The sequence below is a fragment of the Tupaia chinensis genome, unplaced genomic scaffold (assembly GCF_000334495.1).
Source record: "Tupaia chinensis unplaced genomic scaffold, TupChi_1.0 Scaffold000381_1, whole genome shotgun sequence".
In the NCBI taxonomy this organism is placed as follows: Eukaryota; Metazoa; Chordata; class Mammalia; order Scandentia; family Tupaiidae; genus Tupaia; species Tupaia belangeri.
The window spans coordinates 1,897,749-1,918,491 of NW_006159883.1; the positions used below are offsets into that span (position 1 = coordinate 1,897,749).

General features: G+C 38.0%; 1 protein-coding gene across 1 annotated transcript in view; it reads left to right on the plus strand.

The window, feature by feature from the left end:
• Positions 1-20,743, plus strand: part of STK39 (serine/threonine kinase 39) — a 340,812-nt gene that overhangs the window by 312,235 nt on the left and 7,834 nt on the right. The window contains exon 17 of the mRNA XM_006153572.3: positions 15,182-15,246. Coding sequence (XP_006153634.1) covers positions 15,182-15,246 — 65 coding nt within the window. The remainder of the gene's footprint in view (positions 1-15,181; positions 15,247-20,743) is intronic.

Here is a 20,743-nt window from a genome sequence, read left to right on the forward strand (position 1 = left end):
GTGGGAGTCCAGTGACATAACCACTAGACCATCTGCTGCCCCCAATACATAGCATTTCTTGTAGATCAGGAGTTCCAATATCATTGCAAGGATCAAAGCAAAAATTGCAGTAGTTCGTGATTACTTTGGGTCAAGCATAAGAGAGATTTATTTAGTCCCCCTCTAGTCCTTAGAGACTCAGCACCTCCTTAGTATAACTCCAGTCATTCTTTTGCATAATTCTTGATAAGGGTAACAACAGAAAAATATATTTGACAATTACTATGACTGTGGTTAACAATAAGCACAAGTTCTTGGAATATACACTTAAGATTTCTTTGCTTCACCCCCTCCAAACAAAATTAAATCTCTAATCAGTTTAGTTTATTGTACAAGCTGATGATTCTGGCCATGTGTCTTCACTAATAGTGAACCCTGATATAGAGAAATATTAGTGAAGACTTGAAAAAGCCCAATAATGGTTGCCGTGATGTAAGTATTTCACATGCTTGATATTTCTTTTCAAAATGCTGTGTTTTATGTAATGACTAAGACATGTCGGACTATGTCAACAGAGGGTCTTAGACTACTAATAGTTCTAAATAGAAAGTTGTTTTAAAGCTATTAAATTTTAGAGATATTCATGAGGTATCTTCAAAGTTTACAGAAAATGCATTATTAGATTTTTAAAAATTTACATCAAAATAAACTCATTCATTAATTTCATTTTCCATGAACTTTTTGAAGTCCCCTCATTATTTCCTAAGAGGACTTTCTTTTTTCTTTCCTTTGAGAGAAACATTTTTCCTATAGAGTGCATGTGCTTGCCAGAGAGACAGAGACAAGGAGAGAAAAAGTGAGAAATCACCCACCAGGGTGGATGGCCATGCCATCCATGCCATAGTCCCTTCTCCTCCATCCTCCTCTCAGGAATTTGGGCATGCATGCACATATGCCCTGTGTGAGTTTCAAGCATCTGTGTCCAGGATCCAATCAGCCATACTGTGTGGGAGTCCAGCTCCTTAACCACTACGCCACCAGCTGTTCACTTCACGTACTTTCTTAGGGTTTGTGGTAGGTACTGAATGAATGTTTTGATTTCCTAAAGCATACAGGTTAATATTTACTATTAATAATCATAATAATATATTGAGTCTTTGGAAAAGTCATAACAAATTTTTACATAGAAAAAGAAAAATTCTCATGACTTTTCTGACAACCAAATATATGTGGCATCTTTAAGACTATGTCTTCCTACGTTAAATAACAACTTTTTCCCCTGAATTAATGTCATGTATCCCCAAAAGCTTCAGTAAGACCATTGATTTCATTAAGACGAGCTGCCAGATAATAAAGTTATAACTGGTGCATTCTGGGAATAGGTGGTGAAGAACGATTGGAGCTTTCTTCTAGCCTACAGACAATCTCTGTGTAGGCTAGATAACTTCACTTTGGTCCTAAGTGAGACATAGACAGTCCTGAATAAAGAAGAAAGGCTAGTATTGGAAATCCCTAGGTCTTCTTTTGAACATAGAACACATTGAGACTGCTTTTCCAGTGTTAACTTTATTCATACAGTATTGTGTGAAGCAAACAAATGTACAAACAAAAAAATCAATTTAGAAATTCTTCCACTGAACAAAGATTTTTTTTTCCCTCCACCAGTGTTGTTTTTATCTTCTTTGCAATAATAGCTCTCTTTTCTCCATTACCTTGGTGGTAAAAGAACAATACTAGTAAAGAAAAATGAATTCCCTGATATGGGATTTCTTATGTGTTGAATTAGGACAACTAATATAGTAAGATACAATGATTTCTCAATTCATGAGTCATTGGGGGAGAAAAAACCTGGTATACATGATTAGTTCCATTAAAAATCAATACCCCAAGCACACAGTTGTCTTATTGGGTCATCAGAAAAATTATGATGCATTTTCTATGTTTTCTTATGCAAAGATGCATCATGATTTTTCTGACAACCCAATAGACTATATATGAGGCACAACTGTCTGTGTGAGAATATTAAAACCAGGTACTTTAATGCCCTTTTAATTTGTCTTAATCCAAGCAATATATTATATTAATTGCTTTACATTCTATGTGAGAACCTCATCTTACATGGGCAGTAATTATAAAGGTTGAGTATATGACTGTAAAGGTTTTCATTTAAAAATGTACTAAAATAGTTCATTTGACCTATTCCTATCCTAATCAACAAATCATACATTACTTTTATAAATACTTTTTATAAAATCAAACCAGAATTTTACACTTTTCCCTAAACTTTTATAAACAATAACATTTTTCAGTGTATATAGTTGACATCATTATTCACTGGTGTTACATTTAAAGCCCTTCTCATATAAGGTCCACAGCCCTTGTTGGACAAGGCCCAGAAGACTGCCCCACCTGCATCTCACTTGATCCCCCGACTCCAGCCTCACTGCAAATGCTGATCATTTCAGTGCAGCTCTCACACTTGCTCTCTTCCATCTTCCACATGCTTTTACTCTACCTGGGATGTTCCCATTTCACCCAGCAAACTCCCACTGTCCTTTCAAGATGTAACTGAAGGGCTAGCATGGCAATACATGCAGTAGGGCACAGCTGTGCAATGGCTAAAGCCACACAGGAGGCCCAAGTTCAGTTCCCAGGCCAACCTAAACAGGCCAGTTGTGGTGGTACCTGGTTACTTTGTTTCAGTGGTAAAAGGCACAGGGAAGGTGATTTTCCAAAATCTCATATTAAAGATTATGAACAGGATAAGATTTAAAGTCATATTTGTTAGGTTATGGCCTAAACTAGAGTGAGGTCCTAGTTAACCCTTAAGTTTATTTTTTAAAGAATTAATTTTATTTAACTTTATTAATTATTATTATTTTTTTTTTCAGTTTTATCAGAGAGAGACAGAAAGAGAGAGAGGGAATGTGAGGAAGTAAGCCACCAGGTCAGGACTTGAACTATGGTTAGCCATGTGGGAGTCCAACACCCTTAGCTGTCATGCCACCTGCTGGCCCCAACCCTTAAATTTTTTACATTTCTTATTATTAATGGAGTGGTTTATTTTGCCTTGCTCTATACCTTACACTGGATACTCAATCTTTATACTGGATTTGGAATAGACCACAGATAAACAAAATTACCCCCCAAATGAAGATAAAGTAGATGTCCTTTTGCAGGGCAATGCCACATACTGTCAGCCAAGGCTCAGCTCTCTTCTTCCACATGGTTGGCCACATGTGTGAGAAACGCTTGCCTGGAGGGCCACCACCACATGCTGGGTTCAGAGTCCTTCAGGTTTTTCCAGGCTTTATGTGTATGCCAGATGGTTTTGCCTCAGTTGGCTGCATTGGCCCATAATTTAGGTAACATTTTTCATATCAATGTAGTTACTGTCTCATTAATTTTAACTTTCCCAAAGCTTTTCTCAGTCCAGAAGCTGCTAGGTTAAATTTCAAGCTTGGTGTGTCCTATTAACATATGTACAAACAAAAAAATCAATTTAGAAATTCTTCCACTGAACAAAGATTTTTTTTTTCCCTCCACCAGTGTTGTTTTTATCTTCTTTGCAATAATAGCTCTCTTTTCTCCATTACCTTGGTGGTAAAAGAACAATACTAGTAAAGAAAAATGAATTCCCTGATATGGGATTTCTTATGTGTTGAATTAGGACAACTAATATAGTAAGATACAATGATTTCTCAATTCATGAGTCATTGGGGGAGAAAAAACCTGGTATACATGATTAGTTCCATTAAAAATCAATACCCCAAGCACACAGTTGTCTTATTGGGTCATCAGAAAAATTATGATGCATTTTCTATGTTTTCTTATGCAAAGATGCATCATGATTTTTCTGACAACCCAATAGACTATATATGAGGCACAACTGTCTGTGTGAGAATATTAAAACCAGGTACTTTAATGCCCTTTTAATTTGTCTTAATCCAAGCAATATATTATATTAATTGCTTTACATTCTATGTGAGAACCTCATCTTACATGGGCAGTAATTATAAAGGTTGAGTATATGACTGTAAAGGTTTTCATTTAAAAATGTACTAAAATAGTTCATTTGACCTATTCCTATCCTAATCAACAAATCATACATTACTTTTATAAATACTTTTTATAAAATCAAACCAGAATTTTACACTTTTCCCTAAACTTTTATAAACAATAACATTTTTCAGTGTATATAGTTGACATCATTATTCACTGGTGTTACATTTAAAGCCCTTCTCATATAAGGTCCACAGCCCTTGTTGGACAAGGCCCAGAAGACTGCCCCACCTGCATCTCACTTGATCCCCCGACTCCAGCCTCACTGCAAATGCTGATCATTTCAGTGCAGCTCTCACACTTGCTCTCTTCCATCTTCCACATGCTTTTACTCTACCTGGGATGTTCCCATTTCACCCAGCAAACTCCCACTGTCCTTTCAAGATGTAACTGAAGGGCTAGCATGGCAATACATGCAGTAGGGCACAGCTGTGCAATGGCTAAAGCCACACAGGAGGCCCAAGTTCAGTTCCCAGGCCAACCTAAACAGGCCAGTTGTGGTGGTACCTGGTTACTTTGTTTCAGTGGTAAAAGGCACAGGGAAGGTGATTTTCCAAAATCTCATATTAAAGATTATGAACAGGATAAGATTTAAAGTCATATTTGTTAGGTTATGGCCTAAACTAGAGTGAGGTCCTAGTTAACCCTTAAGTTTATTTTTTAAAGAATTAATTTTATTTAACTTTATTAATTATTATTATTTTTTTTTTTCAGTTTTATCAGAGAGAGACAGAAAGAGAGAGAGGGAATGTGAGGAAGTAAGCCACCAGGTCAGGACTTGAACTATGGTTAGCCATGTGGGAGTCCAACACCCTTAGCTGTCATGCCACCTGCTGGCCCCAACCCTTAAATTTTTTACATTTCTTATTATTAATGGAGTGGTTTATTTTGCCTTGCTCTATACCTTACACTGGATACTCAATCTTTATACTGGATTTGGAATAGACCACAGATAAACAAAATTACCCCCCAAATGAAGATAAAGTAGATGTCCTTTTGCAGGGCAATGCCACATACTGTCAGCCAAGGCTCAGCTCTCTTCTTCCACATGGTTGGCCACATGTGTGAGAAACGCTTGCCTGGAGGGCCACCACCACATGCTGGGTTCAGAGTCCTTCAGGTTTTTCCAGGCTTTATGTGTATGCCAGATGGTTTTGCCTCAGTTGGCTGCATTGGCCCATAATTTAGGTAACATTTTTCATATCAATGTATTTACTGTCTCATTAATTTTAACTTTCCCAAAGCTTTTCTCAGTCCAGAAGCTGCTAGGTTAAATTTCAAGCTTGGTGTGTCCTATTAACATATGACTATTGAAAAATCTCTCTATAAAATAGCAAGGTAAAGTGAGAGTGACGATTGAAAAAAAGTTACAAAGTTAAGTGTTGCCTTTCATTTTTCTTTGGCTCATTTCCTCTGACTTACTAGTAATTTTGGGGAATTCATTTGATTTGACAAGATTGTAAAGACAGCTGAAAGTTTATTTCTGTTTTTTGTTTTTAATTAAGTGATTATATGCATTCAAGGAGACACAAATTATTTTTAGTCTTTTTTTAAGAATTACTTTATTTAACTTTATTTATTAATTTATTTTAACTTGATCAGAGAGGGACAGAGTGAGAGAGGAAGAGAGAAAGAAAAATGAGAAAGCAAGCCACTAGGTCCAGGACTTGAACTACATGGTTGACCATGTAGGAGTCCAGCATCTATAACCACCATGCCACCTGCCGGCCCCTATTTTTAGTCTTATACATAGACTATTAGAAGTGATTTGGCCAGTTTTAATTTGTAGTATTTTCTGCTTGTGAGGTCTTGCCTCAACAATGGTTGCAAGATTGTCATTAGACTCCCAGAGTGTGTATTACTTCATACTTTATATACATACAGTCTTGCTATATACTCAGAATGTGCTGCTGAGTGTTAGATTCTTTTCTTGGAATCTAGACCGCTCACATAATTAAGTAAGTCTTTCTTGCCATAGAAGCAAAAACTTTGAAGGCTTTTCTTCATGCCTGTAAAACTCAAAGTTGGATGGGTATCTGCCGTCTCTTCTTTATTTAACTCTACTCAAACTTAGGACCGACACACTTAAAATTCCTAGTGGAAGAGAGTTGAAGTTTCTGAACTAAACAGGAAGCTTTGGGAGAGTTTTCAAACTATGGACCGATGTCGCTCAAGCTCTTTCTGATATCTTTCCATCTGTGCTTTATTCAGTTAGTGAATGAGCTAGAAGAAAGTCTGACAGGCACTCCGTGAACATGACTGTCTTAACTCTGGAAAAAACACCTATGTCCTGAACAAAGGCTTTTGTTTCTTTTTAGAAAGATCCTTCTATTTAACCCCGCAAAACCACACTTGTATTCATGGAAATGCTTTAGGCCTTTATTGCCAGAAAATAGCCTAAAAAGGCTCCACCAAATATGAGCATATAACGATGCTGTACTTTGGAGTGTAAATTCAAACAAAATGAAATACCATTACGCATTTCTTAGAATGACGAAAGTTAAGGCTTGACCATTCTAAATGCAGACGAGTGTAAGTTCCAGTGTATGGAACTCTCATATACTGCTGGTAGGAATGTAAAAATGGTACAACCACCCTGGAAAACATTTTGGTAATTTCTTAAAATGTTAAACATACATCTATCATGTGATCTATCCATTCTACACCTAGGTATCCCTCATGCAAAAAGAAAATGTTATGTCTGTATAAACACTTCTATATGAATGTTGATAACAGCTTAATTTTAACAGAAAAACTGAGAAACAGCCCAAATGTTCACCAGGAGGTGAATAAACAAACAAACTGAGGTATATCATAAAGGCATTACTACTTAGCAATAGGAAGGAACGAACTGTGGATCATGCTTTAACATGGGTGGATTTTAAAATAGTTACAATGTATGAGAAAAGCCAGGTAAAATAACTACATATTGGGGCTAGCAAATGGCATAGTGGTTACGTTGCTGGACTCCCATGTGGTCTACCATGGTTCAAGTCCCGGACCTGGTGACTTGAAACTTAGGCCAGATGTGTGTGTATGTGTGCCCAAGATCCTGGGAAGAGCATGGGAGAAAAAGGGTTATCTCTCACAGTCTCTGTCTGTCAACCTCTCTCTCTCTCTCTTGCAAGTGCATGCACCCTAAGGCAAAAACCTCTAAAAAATCAAAATAAAAATAAAAGACTACATACTACATACTGTATGATTCTACTTGTATAAAATTGTAGAAAATACAAACTATAAGCAGATTAGTGGTTACCTCAGGAGAGCAGGAAAAGAAGCAGAGAAAGGAAAGTGGAATGGATTAGAAAGGATAGTAAAGGAATGTTTCAGGATGATTATGTTCATTATCTTGATTTTTGCAGATGGTTTCACCAGTATCTACATATGTCAAAACTTATATTGTATACTTGAAATATGTGTATTTTATGGTATGTCAATTACACCTCAATAAGACTGTTAGAGAATAAAAGGCCTCACCTCTAAGCTGCTTACATTAATGTAAGAAAAGAGGTTACTAAGCATTTGGAAGAGTGGTTGTTTATTATTTTAAAGGACTTGGCTCATTGAGTATGTGGTAAAAGCTACATACTCACACTACAAAAGTACACACCAAGTTTTGACTACAATTTAGAGGGCTCCAAGGCTAAAATCCTCAAGTTAATTCATCTAGAGATGAATTCCTACTTTTTGAGAGAACAAAGAACTTTGCCGCAGCCATATCTCCCAAGCTGCAATCCCCTTTGTTTTTCCAAAGCAAATACATTAATGTTTATCTTCATCTCAGATGAATGTTGGGTATTCATGGCAACCATAGTTTTAAAGCTTAGCCATTCATCATACAGTATTTTTATCTTTTTATTTTCTTTATCATAATTCTGAAGAGAAATTAAACTACAAACTTAGTGGTATATGACCACCAGCAGCTAAATGAGACTACAGTTTTATTGATTATACCATTTCATTGCTTTCAAAATGAACAATAATGACCTAATGATTATTGGACACTTCCATTATCACACTGCCAGCCAGTTCATAAAACTCTACCTTAAACACATTAAAGGAAATCCAGAATGAAAAATACCAATTTTATGGTTATATTTGAGGGAAATATTCAGTATCAGCCAGTTTTGCTATGCCAACCTGTCTTAGACTTTTGCACTACACCTCAGCTAATACTAAGTAAGTGGAATTTACCCAAATCTTAAGAATAATAGCAGGTGTATTGCTATATATTTTTTCAATTTCCCATTAATTTCTTCCTCCTATATGTAAATAACACTAATATTCAAGTCTGCTTTAACATTTTGGTCTCCAAAGTTGTATGCATTTAGGACCTGTAACATTCCTAGAATCTTCTCTATTTCTTTTACTTACCATTCAGAATTTTAATTTGGAATTGAAATGCAAAGAAAAATGGCATGTGATATACGCATTTCCTGTATTATTTTATTTATCATTTGCACTGTCTTATGAATTTGATAATGGAAAATGTCTCCTAAGCTGACTATACCAAATTCATCCATAGGCAGAGACTTAAGATTTTCTAGGAAAAGGACTCAGAGTCACAGATCTGTGTTCAGGTAGTTTTTTGTTTTGTTTTTGTTTTTGTTTTTTTGAGAAATGCTTTCAAGTTCACTATCTGTGAAGAAATAAATGAAGTAGAATTTGGCAGGTAGTAGAATTAAATTGTGTTTCAAACAAAGTAAAGGCCTCCCTTAGTCAAGGGGGATTCGGAACTGAGGTGACCCTTTTAAAGTCTTTCCTTAGCCAATGGGGCCTTTTTACTCTTGTGTCCAATCATTAAATACAGGCTACCTTTGGGGAAAGAGCATGGCCTTGGATCCTATGGCTCTTGGGAAATTCTTCAAGAGGGACTCAGCTGAAAGTTATCATTCACCAATAGCCCCTGCAGATGGGAGAACAATTGCCTCATTTCTGAAAAGAGGATCTGGACAGTATGCCACATTATTCCATTATTCCCTGCAGTCCACCCCTTGCACTGCTTATGTTCACTTGGGATTTGTTTTATTTCAGGATCAATTGGCTTCTTTTTCCTGGGGCATGTCTTTTTTTTTTTTTTTTAAGAATTTTTAAATTTTATTTTATTTATTTATTTTAATTTGACCAGAGTGAGAGTGAGAGAGAGAAAGTGAGAAAGCAAACTGCCAGGTCTGGGACTTGAAGTGCGATCAATAAATACATGGGAGTCCAGCACCCTTAACCACCACACCACTTGCCAGCCCATTTCCAGGGGGCATGTCTTATGAGCAAAGCTTAGTGGTGTGAATGACAGTCACAAGTGTTATAAGTGGTCTTAAGGCCACACTGCTCATCTCCATCCCCCCCTTTTTTTTGGGGGGGAGAGAGGTTTTTGCTATAGGGCGCGTGTGCTCGCCAGACAGACAGAGAGAGACAGAGAGACAGAAAGTGAGAAATCACCCCCCAAGGGGGGATGGTCACGCCGCAATCCCTTCTCCTCCATTCTCCTCTCGGGATCTTGGGCACGCACGCACATGCGCCCGGTGTGAGTTTTAAGCCACCGGGTCCAGGATGTGAACTGTGGTCAACTACGTGGGAGTCCAGCGGCATAGCCATTACACTAACTGCTAGTTCCCCTCATCTCCATCCTTTACTGTCCATTATAGATTCCCTTTTTCTGAGCTAGCACCTCTGCTAGTATCTGTGGTTTATCTGGAGCGTCGCATAAATTCTCACCTCTGAAAAAACTGAATGAAAAATGGCCAGTCTTTAAAAATCACAGTTGCCTACGTTACAATTCCAGTATTCATTTGAAATAAGCCAAGAGTTAATTTACTTGCTTTGGGAAAGCAAATGAAATTATTGCATAGAAAACACATTTGTGGAAATTTGTCTACAATAAGAGTAATTCTTCTATCAGAGAGTCTTATCCTGGGGTTTTTAGAATCTCATAACCCTCTAATTTTTATGCAAACTTTTTGTGCATGTTTCTTGGGAGAGGGCCTTTAGGAGATTATCAACTACGTGTACTGTACTAAACATTACTCTGGATGTTGGTGTCCGTTTATTCATGTATTCAATACAGAACGACACTCACTCTATTTTACGAACTGGAAACATAGCAGTAAATAAGAGTTAAGCTTCTTGCGCTCTTTGGAGCTTATAATTCTGGGACTGTAGGGATAGGTAAAGGATCAAATCCAGAAATAAATTTATAAAGCATATAAAACATGTCAGGTGGTAATAAGTACCATGAAAAAGAAAATTCTGATTAAAAAGAAAATGAGGCAGTGGTGATGGAGTTACTAGGATAGCCAGGGACATTTGGACAGACACTGAAAGGAAAGGAGAGAATCCTGCAGAGAGAATGGAAGTGACAGAGTTTGTTGCACCAGAGCCTGCTCTGACTGCTCGTGGATGGGCACAAGGCTATCATGACCAGAGCAGCAAGGAAGAGAGTGGTAAGGGATGTGGGCAGAATGGAGCAGAAGCCTGATCAGATGAGATTTATAAATGATCACAGAGACTGGCTTTTACTCAGAGCTGGAAGGCTTTGAAGAGGGTTTGTGAATAGAAGAGTAACATCATCTGCATTTATGTTATCAATAGAAGGCTTATCTGAGTGTTGGGTGGAGGCTAGCCCAGGAGGGACCAGGTGGAAGGAGGGGTTGTCTGAGACTGGGGGAGTGGCAGTGGAAGTGGTGAGGGAGTTGTCACATTCTGTATATGTAGATCTATTTTAAACATATGCCTTTTAGGAAGATAGATAAGATTTCTCTTGGATTATCAGACTCTGAATCTAGTGGGGAAATTGGTTCTGTATAGATTACTTCAACACACAGTGGTAAGAACAATGATCTAGAGATGTAGGGCAAGGGTGGTGGTGGCGATGGACCTGCCTGTCCTAGGAAGATTCAGGGTAGGAAATGGCTAAAGATACACTGGAGAGGAAGGTTGAGGTTCCCTCTGGGGAACCTCATTGACAATGTTGAAAATGTGGGCTGTGTTCTGAAGCTGATAGGAATGTTTAAGTGGTATTACCCAAGGAGGCCACAGATTCTAGCTCATGACCTGGGTTCTCCAAATAACTGGTGAGTGTGAGGTGGGCTATGAGGAGTTAAGCCTGAAGGCAAGGGAACTAGTTACTATAGCTATCCAGGGCAGAGATCACGTGCTACACACATCAAGCACTAGTCTATGCACTTTGTGTACATTAACTTAACCCTCAGAATAACCCTATCAGTTAGGTGCCATTAATAACTGCATTTCTCAGAGACATAGCCCTTCCGTCACAGAGATGCCAAATAAATTTGTCCTGATTCAAAAAGATCACACAAGCTCTGAGCAGGAGCAGCATTTGAACCCAGTCACTCTGGCTTGAAAATCCAGATTCTCATACACCATGCTGCAGTACATGAAGATGACAGCCCAGAGGTATAGGGAAAATAATGGAATGAACCTAGAGTTTTTTCCCCCACCGTAATGGTTAATTAGCATAATTTTGCATTAGTGTTATAGAAATATCCTTAAGAAACTCACCCTTGTATCAGCTCCTTTTCTCCTTGCTTCGATTTTGAGTTGTCTCTTTCTTCCTCTGCAATCCTGTGTTGCTCTTCTTCATCAACGTGATACAGAGAGCAGATATTCAGTGTGTCTCTCTCAATAAAACAATGTAAAGTCGTCACCTTCTCAGGTAACTGAAGACCATGCTTTTGTCTTAGAATTTCTTACTCATAGTAAAGCAGACTCAGTGTTTGTTGGTTCTCTTTTCCCTGTAGCTTTCATTTGGAAATAGCTCAAGTTAAATGAATTAACTCATCACCACTGGAATATCAGTACTATATGAGATTGTTGTGAAATACACTGGTATCAGGGGAGAAAAGTGTATCTTTCAATTAAGTACTCAGAATACAAACACAGACTGTAAATAGTCATTACATACCAGGTACTTTTCTAACTGTCAAATGTGGAGAATTTGAGTAATACAAGGAATTTATAGGGAAAAAAGACAGTGTCTGGAGAATGCCTGACTTCATTTGCCAGAAAAACATCAACTCTGCCTCCTTGTCTGATAGATTACCCCCAGGACAATCTTACTTCCTTCTCTGTTTAGATTCAGAAAGGTATTAAGCATCAGCATCTTTTCCGTGTGGCTGCTAATGATATTACAGTTCCATAAAGTCCAATACTTACCGTACCTTAGGCCAAATGTTATCAAAAAAAAAAAAAAAAGAAAGAAAGAAATTTCTAGTCTTGATAGGTATTAAAGCATCAAGTGTGTTACAGAGAAACCAGCAATGTATATCATAAAATAGATGTTCACACAAAAATATCATGTAGCCCCAGTGATAGGGCTAGAGGGCTGTAGTCACTGGGGCTCAGTGAACATTATTGGTGTCCCTGTTTGCCTGAGACGGAGACAGCACTGTGATGGTGACCGCTGAGGAGCAGGAGAGGAATGGGCTCAAAGCAGAGAGCACAGGGTCTGCACCAGAAATGAAAGGAAGAGCTTTGTTTGGGAAAGCTGGGAAGGATGTAAAATCAGCTGGTGGCTGCCTGAGTAAGCAGGGTTCCGAAGCTCCTTAGATTGGGGAATTCAGAGTACCTTAAAACACCGAGGTCAGTATTCTCAGCACATGCTTTTGAAGCTCTGAAGTAACAACCAGCCCTACCCGGCCCTTTCTTCTCAGCTCACGTTCCAGGTAAGGAGAGTTTTTATTTTTGAAATCCAGGTGCACAGTCAGGAGAAGGGAGAAAACAGTGACACCCATCTTTTTAATGAGCATTGCTACTGGAAGAGAAATTAGCATCACCCTGAATTTTATGTGATGTCAGTTAAGTGAAGGTGTTTTATAGCACTTTACAACAAATTAGAATCAACTAAATTGAAAATAAGCCTAGCAGCTGGGATAAGTAATCAGGTAAGTGGCCAGTTTTTCTATTTTTGCTTTGAGCTGAAGACAGAATTTGAATGTCTAATGTCCCAGAGGTGTGGATTCACAATTGCGGAGCGTGGATTCTAGGATGATTGTTGAAGATGTTAGTAGCTCCTTCTTGCTCTCCTGTCTACAGCTTGCTCAGCTGGCTCCCTAGAAATTGGCCCTTGTCCACATGCATGTACACCAGAGAGAGGATTGTGAATTAGTATAGGACAAATCTCTGCTTTTGGCTGCGTGTTAGAGAGCAGACTGGAAATAGATGACCCAGAACAAGGCACTAAATCATCCACATTAACTGAGAGACTCTAATGAAAGTGCTGAAATTCATAGGAAGACTTTATGGCCACTCATGAAATCAGCCCAAATAAGAGGAACCATTAGAACACTTTTATGTTTAAAGAAAATGGGTACTGTGTTCAGTTGCTGGGCAATTTGCATATAGTCAGAATGCCCTGACATGATAAATACTGGCTTTAGTGGACAGAATTTTATAGCAGAACCTTTCACTCCATGAGCCAATGTTTCTTACATGAATTACTAAATGGTCTTAGTGTCTAAAATATGTTCAGAAAACTGCCAAAAGAAGCTTGGTGATGATGATTATCCTAGGATTGGTGGCCTGGGATATATTTGGCATGTGTATGCTTGCTTGTGTGGGCAAAAAAAAAGAGGAGACAAAGAGAAGTATCGGTAAAAATGAAACTACGCAGCTGAGAATGGAAGTTAAGATGGCAACAAAGAAAGATGAAAGGATACTTGTAATTATAGTTTATAAAGAGAACAGAGGGGCACCAAGTATATACTTTTAATTATTTTCTCCTCAGCAGCTGATGGATTAAATGAAATAAACTAATTTGTAGCAAGTCACTTTCTCGTATCTAGGTTGTTTTACGTCAGTCTCAGAGAAAAATATTTGTCCAAATTTCTTTCTGTTCCCTGCTTATAAACTTTCTACTTGAAATATTTTTCTCAAAATATTTTTATGTTTATTACTCGTCTTAATTTCTTTTTTTTATCTTAACAAATTAAGGCCCAGACCCAGTGGCAAGAGCTGTTAAGACACTGTGCTCAATAGGCTAGAACCATACGGGAGGCCTCAGTTTGATTCTCAGTCCCACCTAAGCGACAGGCATGGTGGCATATGCCTACAGTCCCAGTGACTTGGGAGGCAAAGGCAGGAGGATCAGGCTTAGGAGACTGTGTTTTAAAAATAAATGCATCAGATAACTTTTCCAATACCTAGTTAACTGAAGCAGCAAATAATTTTCCCCATGAAAATATAGAAATGACAAACAGAACCTTCTCTCTTAATTTCTTCAATAGTAACTTCTTCAGTACTAACCAGTAGCCCTTAGTAGACTTTCGGTAGTGTATCCTTGGGGTGTGGATATGGAAATAGCAATGTTTTAGATTTCCATCATCATCATCTCCTTGGATAATTCTATTCACAAACATTACCCTAAGTAACAAGAAAGAAAAGGAAAAGCTGACTTTTCCCCTAGAGTATCAAATAGATCACGAAACCATGGAAACCAGGACAGGTCTCTGACGAATCCACATAACACCAAAAACAGTACTGAGCTCAAAACTGACAGCTTCTGGTGTTTGACCCTGTTCAACTGACTTGGGTTTTGTTCAAGGTGGCACTTCACTGTTTTGACAGATCATTGTGCTCTGAAAGCATTAAAACAGATGCCTGAGTCGTAGAAGTTATCCACTCTATTTTGTTCCTTTGATAAAAATGGATGCAGTGAATTGCATGAATTTATAGGGCAGGAGTGCAAATGTGCTGACCGATTATTTCCAAAGAAAGTTTTTTGCAGTACTTCCTCTCCTCTTTGTTGTGTACTGCCCACTCCTGGCTAACACATTTCTTAGTAATGGGTGTTTAGAAAACCCAAGTGGTGGAAACACTGGGGGCTGCTATCATCTCTACTTTTCATTAAAAAGTAATTTCAGATTTTATTGTAAGAAATGTGGGGTTGACATATAGTGATTAATTCAGATGTGCATAATGACAAGATTGCTGAGATGATATATATTGTTGTAGAAAATATCTCTATGAGAGTAATTTGGTCATTTATATGGCCTTTGTAATGTCTATGAATAAATGGGTTTTCAGTTTATTGCATTATTAGTCAGATTTTCTGAATCATTGAAGTGAAAATCCACTGTTATTAGAAATAATGTGGATACTTTTTCTCCATGTTTGTATCTTACAGTGGCTGCTAATTTACAGAAGATTGTAGATGATCCCAAAGCTTTAAAAACATTGACATTTAAGCTGGTAAGTGGAAAGTTATGGAAAGAAGATAATTTTTTGCCATGTTGTTGCCAGCAAGCTATAATAATATACTTAAGAACCTACTATATGATATCATTGTTTTCTTTGGGGATTAATTTGTCATTTACCTCTGCAGCATTTGGGAACATTTTCTGATCATGACTGGAAGTTTTCTTTTTCATAAGCATAGCTTATTCTTTCACTGTCACATCTTTGATTAAGATTGGCCATAAGACAACCTTGAAGCTTATGCCATTTTGCTTCTCATTTGTACCGGAACTTGATCATATAAACAACGTTAAACTGAATTCAGAACACTTTTTTTTTTTTTGAGATTTTTTTGAGATTTTTGCTCTGGGGCACATGCATTTGCCAGAGAGACAGAAAGCAGGAAATTATCCCCCAGGGAGGATGTCCACACCACAGTCCCTTCTCCATTCTCCTCTTGGGATCTTGGTCACACACACATACATGTCCAGTGTGAGTTTTAAGCTGTCGATTCAGGACTCAAACTATGGTCAACTACGTGAGAGTCAAGCAATGTAACCATTACACCATCCACTGATCTCCAAACCAGTTTTAATAAAGCTTACCTGAGATTGAGATGAAAGCCAAGTGGTTCTAACTTTTAAAAATAGAGGCCAATTGTTTGGACCAGGAAATAGTGGAATGGTTACACCACTGGAATCCCATGTGGTAGACCGTGGTTTGAGTCCCAGACCTGGTGACTTAGAACTCATCAGGTGTGTGTGTTTCATGCCTGAAATCTCGAGAGGAGAATGGAGGAAAAGGGATTGTGGCATGACCATTCCCCCTAGGGAATACTTTCTGTTTCTTTGTCTCTCTGGTGAACACACATGCCTTATAGCAAAAATCTCTCTTAAGAAAAAATAGAGGCTAATTGTAAAAATGGTTTAGGTAATTGGATGTGATTGGAAAACAGTTCAACAAAGATTGGTAGATAAAGACACAACATTTTACCTCCATGTTAGAAATCGTAATACAAATTTTTTAGACAAAAGAGCTATTCTAAAAAATTTTTTAGCAGTAGATTTTTTTAAAGTAACATTCTTAGTTTTATTCCTTTTTAACTGACATAATAATTGTATATATTTATGAGGTATATTGTGATGTTTCTATACATGTATACACTAAGTAATGTACAAGTCATGGTAATTAGCATGTCTATCACCTTAAACACATCACCTTACCTAGTAAGATAGCAATTATCAAAAAGACAAGAACCGATCAATGCTAGTGAGGTTACAGAGATAAAAGACCCCTCATACCTTGTTGGCAGGAATGTAAATTAGTGCAAACATTACGGAAAACAGTATGAAAGTTCCTCAAAAAATTAAAAACAGAGCTACCATATGATCCTGTACGAACCAGTGGCATAGTGGTTAAGATGACTGGATACAACATGGCCAACTATGCTGTTCAAGTCCCAGAATCAGGAGGCTTGAAGAACATGCCAGAAGCATGTGCATGCATACCCAAAATCCCAAGAAGAAAATGGAATAGAAGAGATTGCACATGATCATTCTCCCTGTGGGGATGCTTTATCACTCTGTCTCCTTCTATCTCTTCAGTGAGTGCAATGCCCTCTAGAAAATTATTAAAAAAAAAAAAAAAAAAAAAAAAAAAAAAAACCTCCTACAATGTGATACAGTGCTCTGACCACTTAGTATATCCAAAGGAAATGATAGTAGCATGTCAAAGAGATATCTGCACTCCCATGTTCCATGTTTATTTCAGCATTATTCACAATAACCAAGATACAGAATCAACCTAAATGTTCATTAGTGAGTAAATGGATTTAAAAAATGTGGCGTATATATCCAATGGAAAACTATTCAATCATTTAAAGGGTGAAATCCTGTTACTTGAGACAAATTGAGGGGCCTGGAGGGGACATGTGTTAAGTGAAATAAGCCAGGCACAGAAAGACAAACACTGCATGCACTAGTAGTATTAAGTAGCCACAGAGAAGTAGAATGCTGGGCATGCTGGGGTCATTGTGAAACCAAGAGATGGTGGTTATAACTACAAATGGGAAGGTGTTCTTATAGTTAAAAGTGGCTATTTTCCTGAAAGTTTAGCAAATGGTAAATTAAGGCCACATAAATGGTTCATTTAAAAATTATAAGTAAGTCTTATCAAAGGGTCCATCAGAATGCCATAGTAATTTAAGATCTTTGGCCAACACTTTGCTGTGCACAATAGATATTGATGAACTGTCTTTTGTATTTCTGTGAAAATCAAATGGAAAATATGTGTGTCCAGAATGTTAGACAAGTAGTTATACTACATGTGCACCTGATACTAATTAACTTTCTAGATGGTGCTTCTCATCTAATCTCAGATAGCTAGGCTCTGTGAAAAAGAAGAACATATTTTCATTGACTACCTGAGGTGATTCTTTTTCTTTTGATAATAGAATATTTTCTGCAGCTATAGAGTGCTAGATTGACAAACTGAAAAATGTATCTTCTGGTTTGGGACTGCATGTCACCTCTTCTGTTTCTAATTCTCCTGCAGTTGTGTGTGTGTGTGTGTGTGTGTGTGTGTACGCACGCTTTAATCCATGTATGTGCATGTGTGCATGGTGTCATTTTTAAACCGGGTCTCACCGTCTGCCACAATCCTCCTCCCTTTCCAAGCAACTGAGCCCACAGGCATGCCTCACTGTACCTGGCTATTTAGGCCAAGGTAAGGATTGAACCTCAGACTGAGGAGCAGCAAAACCCAGTGTTGAGAGCATGTTGATGAGATAACGATAACTTGTGTCAGCATTCCAGGCCGATGTACGTGTCCTTTTATTCATTTTTTAAAAAACATCTCCTGAACAATTTCCTAATTTTGAATATGTAAACAGAGATAAATCTAAAACTTCCATGTTGGCTTTTTCCCATTCTGAAGGTTTTGTCAAAATAGCTATTAGGGATCTTCAAAGAGTTGATGGAAAAATGTATGTTACGGAAAAAACTATGAATGGAGTTCGATTTTTGGACTAAAATTAAGTTGTACTTTAATTTTTTTCCATGAACTTTTTAAGGTATCCTTGTACTAGCTCTAGATAAACAGCAAAGATAATCCCTCCCTTCTGCTATAATCAATTTCTGCTTTCCAGATTTTTTTTTTTTGAGAGGTTTTTGCTATAGGGAGTGTGCGCTCACCAAAAAGACAGAGAGATGGAAAGCAAGAAATCAACCCCCCCAGGGATGGGGCACAGGCCATGCCACAGTCCTTTTTTCTCCATTCTCCTCTTGGGATCCTGGGCACGTGCACACACACACACACACACACACACACACACAGCATGAGTAATTATTTTTCCCCCAATGGAGAGTTTTTTGTTTTTTTTTTTTTTTTTTTTTTTTTTGTTTTTTTTTTGCTATAGGGGCATGTGCTCACCAGAAAGACAGAAAAACAGAGAGACAGAAAGTGAGAAATCACCCCCCGGGGGGGGATGGCCTTGCCACAATCCCTTCTTCATTATTCTTCTCTTGGGATCTTGGACACGCATGCACACATGCCTGGCATGAGTTTAAGGAGCTAGGTCTGGGACTCAAACTGCGTTCGACTACATGGGAGTCCAGCGACTTAGCCCACGAACTGCTGGTCCCCCTAGATTCTCTGTTGAGTCTTATTCTCTTCACTCCAATTTCCAGCCCCCTAAAAGGTTTCTCTTATCTGATCTTCCCCCTCACAATTTGCCAGTTTCTGGATGAAGCCCTCCTTGCCCAGACTTCACACTGGATCCCCTGCTTTCCCTGTTTCACTGGTGGCAGGTCGATTTTACATCTTGGGAACCTGAGGCTCTGGAGAGTGAACTTGCCAAGGATCACACAGTGGAACTTGTAATTTACTGTGCTCTAGCCTCAAAGTCCATAATCTCAACAGCTCTTTCTTCTTCGAGGCAGGTCCCTGCAGCCTAATGGTTTTACTGGGTTCTGTTTCTTTGTGGATTCATCCTTTTGGTGACCATTGGCTGAGATTGAATCTTCTTTGCACTTTAAGTAGATTGAGTAGCGCTGGCCTATCTGGTAATGGGTTCATAGACGTTTCCCTTCCTATTACAATTTAGGAAGGTAGTAGTGTAGAGTTTTCAGTATTTGAAAATTCATGGCATTTTTTCCCCCAAATAGAGTTAATGGTGTTAAAACTAAACTCAGGAGTGACCTTCTATTTTTGTGACTTTTCATCCAGTCCTCCTTAAAACCTGAGAGGGTTTCTCTGTTATCAGCTGCCAGCCAGTTTGAGATCCACTTGACAGAGCTAAATTGAGCTGATTTTTGGCCTAATCTTCTGTAGGACACTAATATCCTGATAAAACTGCAGAGATTCAAATGCATTTTCTTTCATTTGTCCATTAGCCTATTTTATTGAAGAATAAAAGATCAAAGTATTTCGGCAGCTTTTTCCCCCCATAAGCTGCTGTTGCTCATAGTCCTTTTATTCCTACTGTTTATCATCATTTTAATCTCAGAGCTTTCATTACTTTCTAAAAGATATTGTAAGGGGTCTGAAAATTGTCTACAGAACAGTAGTATCTTGATACAGTGGTTCTTTACCCTCACTACACATTAGTTTTCCCTCAAGGGATGGTGGGAGCCTTTTAAAAATTCTAATGTCTGGGTCCTACACCAGGTGTCTTGACGTAATTGCTCTTGGTGCAGCCTGGGTTTAGGGAATTGTGAAAGCTAATCTGTGTTTAGCCAACACTGAGAAACATTCATTGTAGATAGCTCATTCTGCGCCTCCCCATTAGAAATACTTGGCTCTAGTTTGAAAAGGTGTCTGTCCTTATCTATCTGCACACATAAGAAAGACAGTGGCCTAGAGGACAAAGATATTGGTAATCTAAAGAAGTACATTTACTTTTTTTTCTGTCCGATTAGATCCTTAGTTTTATTTGACAGACTGAATAGTATGATTTCCCTAGTTTGCATGGCCAAGGGCAGGCAGATCGGATCCTTCACTTTTAACCAAGTGGCACAGGTATGGAGGGCATTTCAGCTCAAGTACCGTGTGCTTTGATTTTGATATCACACTGTTTTATTATTGTGTTTGTAAGCCTTGAGACAGCTATTTGTAAATATTTTAAGTCATTTTTAAATTTGCTACCTTGCAGTTTCGTAACATAGCTGAATATGCTGCCTTCGATGTAGAATTTTTGAAATTGGCTTAGTGAAAATATGAAATAAGATGTTTAATTTACCTTTGAAAATAGAATTCAAATTGTACGTACATGTGATTAACATCCAGTTGGTATACATTTACATCAGAATTATAGATTTTAATTGCAGAAGTTTAATGATATTATATACTTTGCAGATAGAAATTTCATAAGCATTTTGGCAACTAATGACTGCAAGAATTATTTTTAGAGGCACCCATCTTAGGGAAGCTGGAGGATGCATGACTTAGTCAACATTTCCTGAAGTGCAGGTAGAGTCAAGACTAAAATGAGTGAAACTACCTACAAGTTTTCATG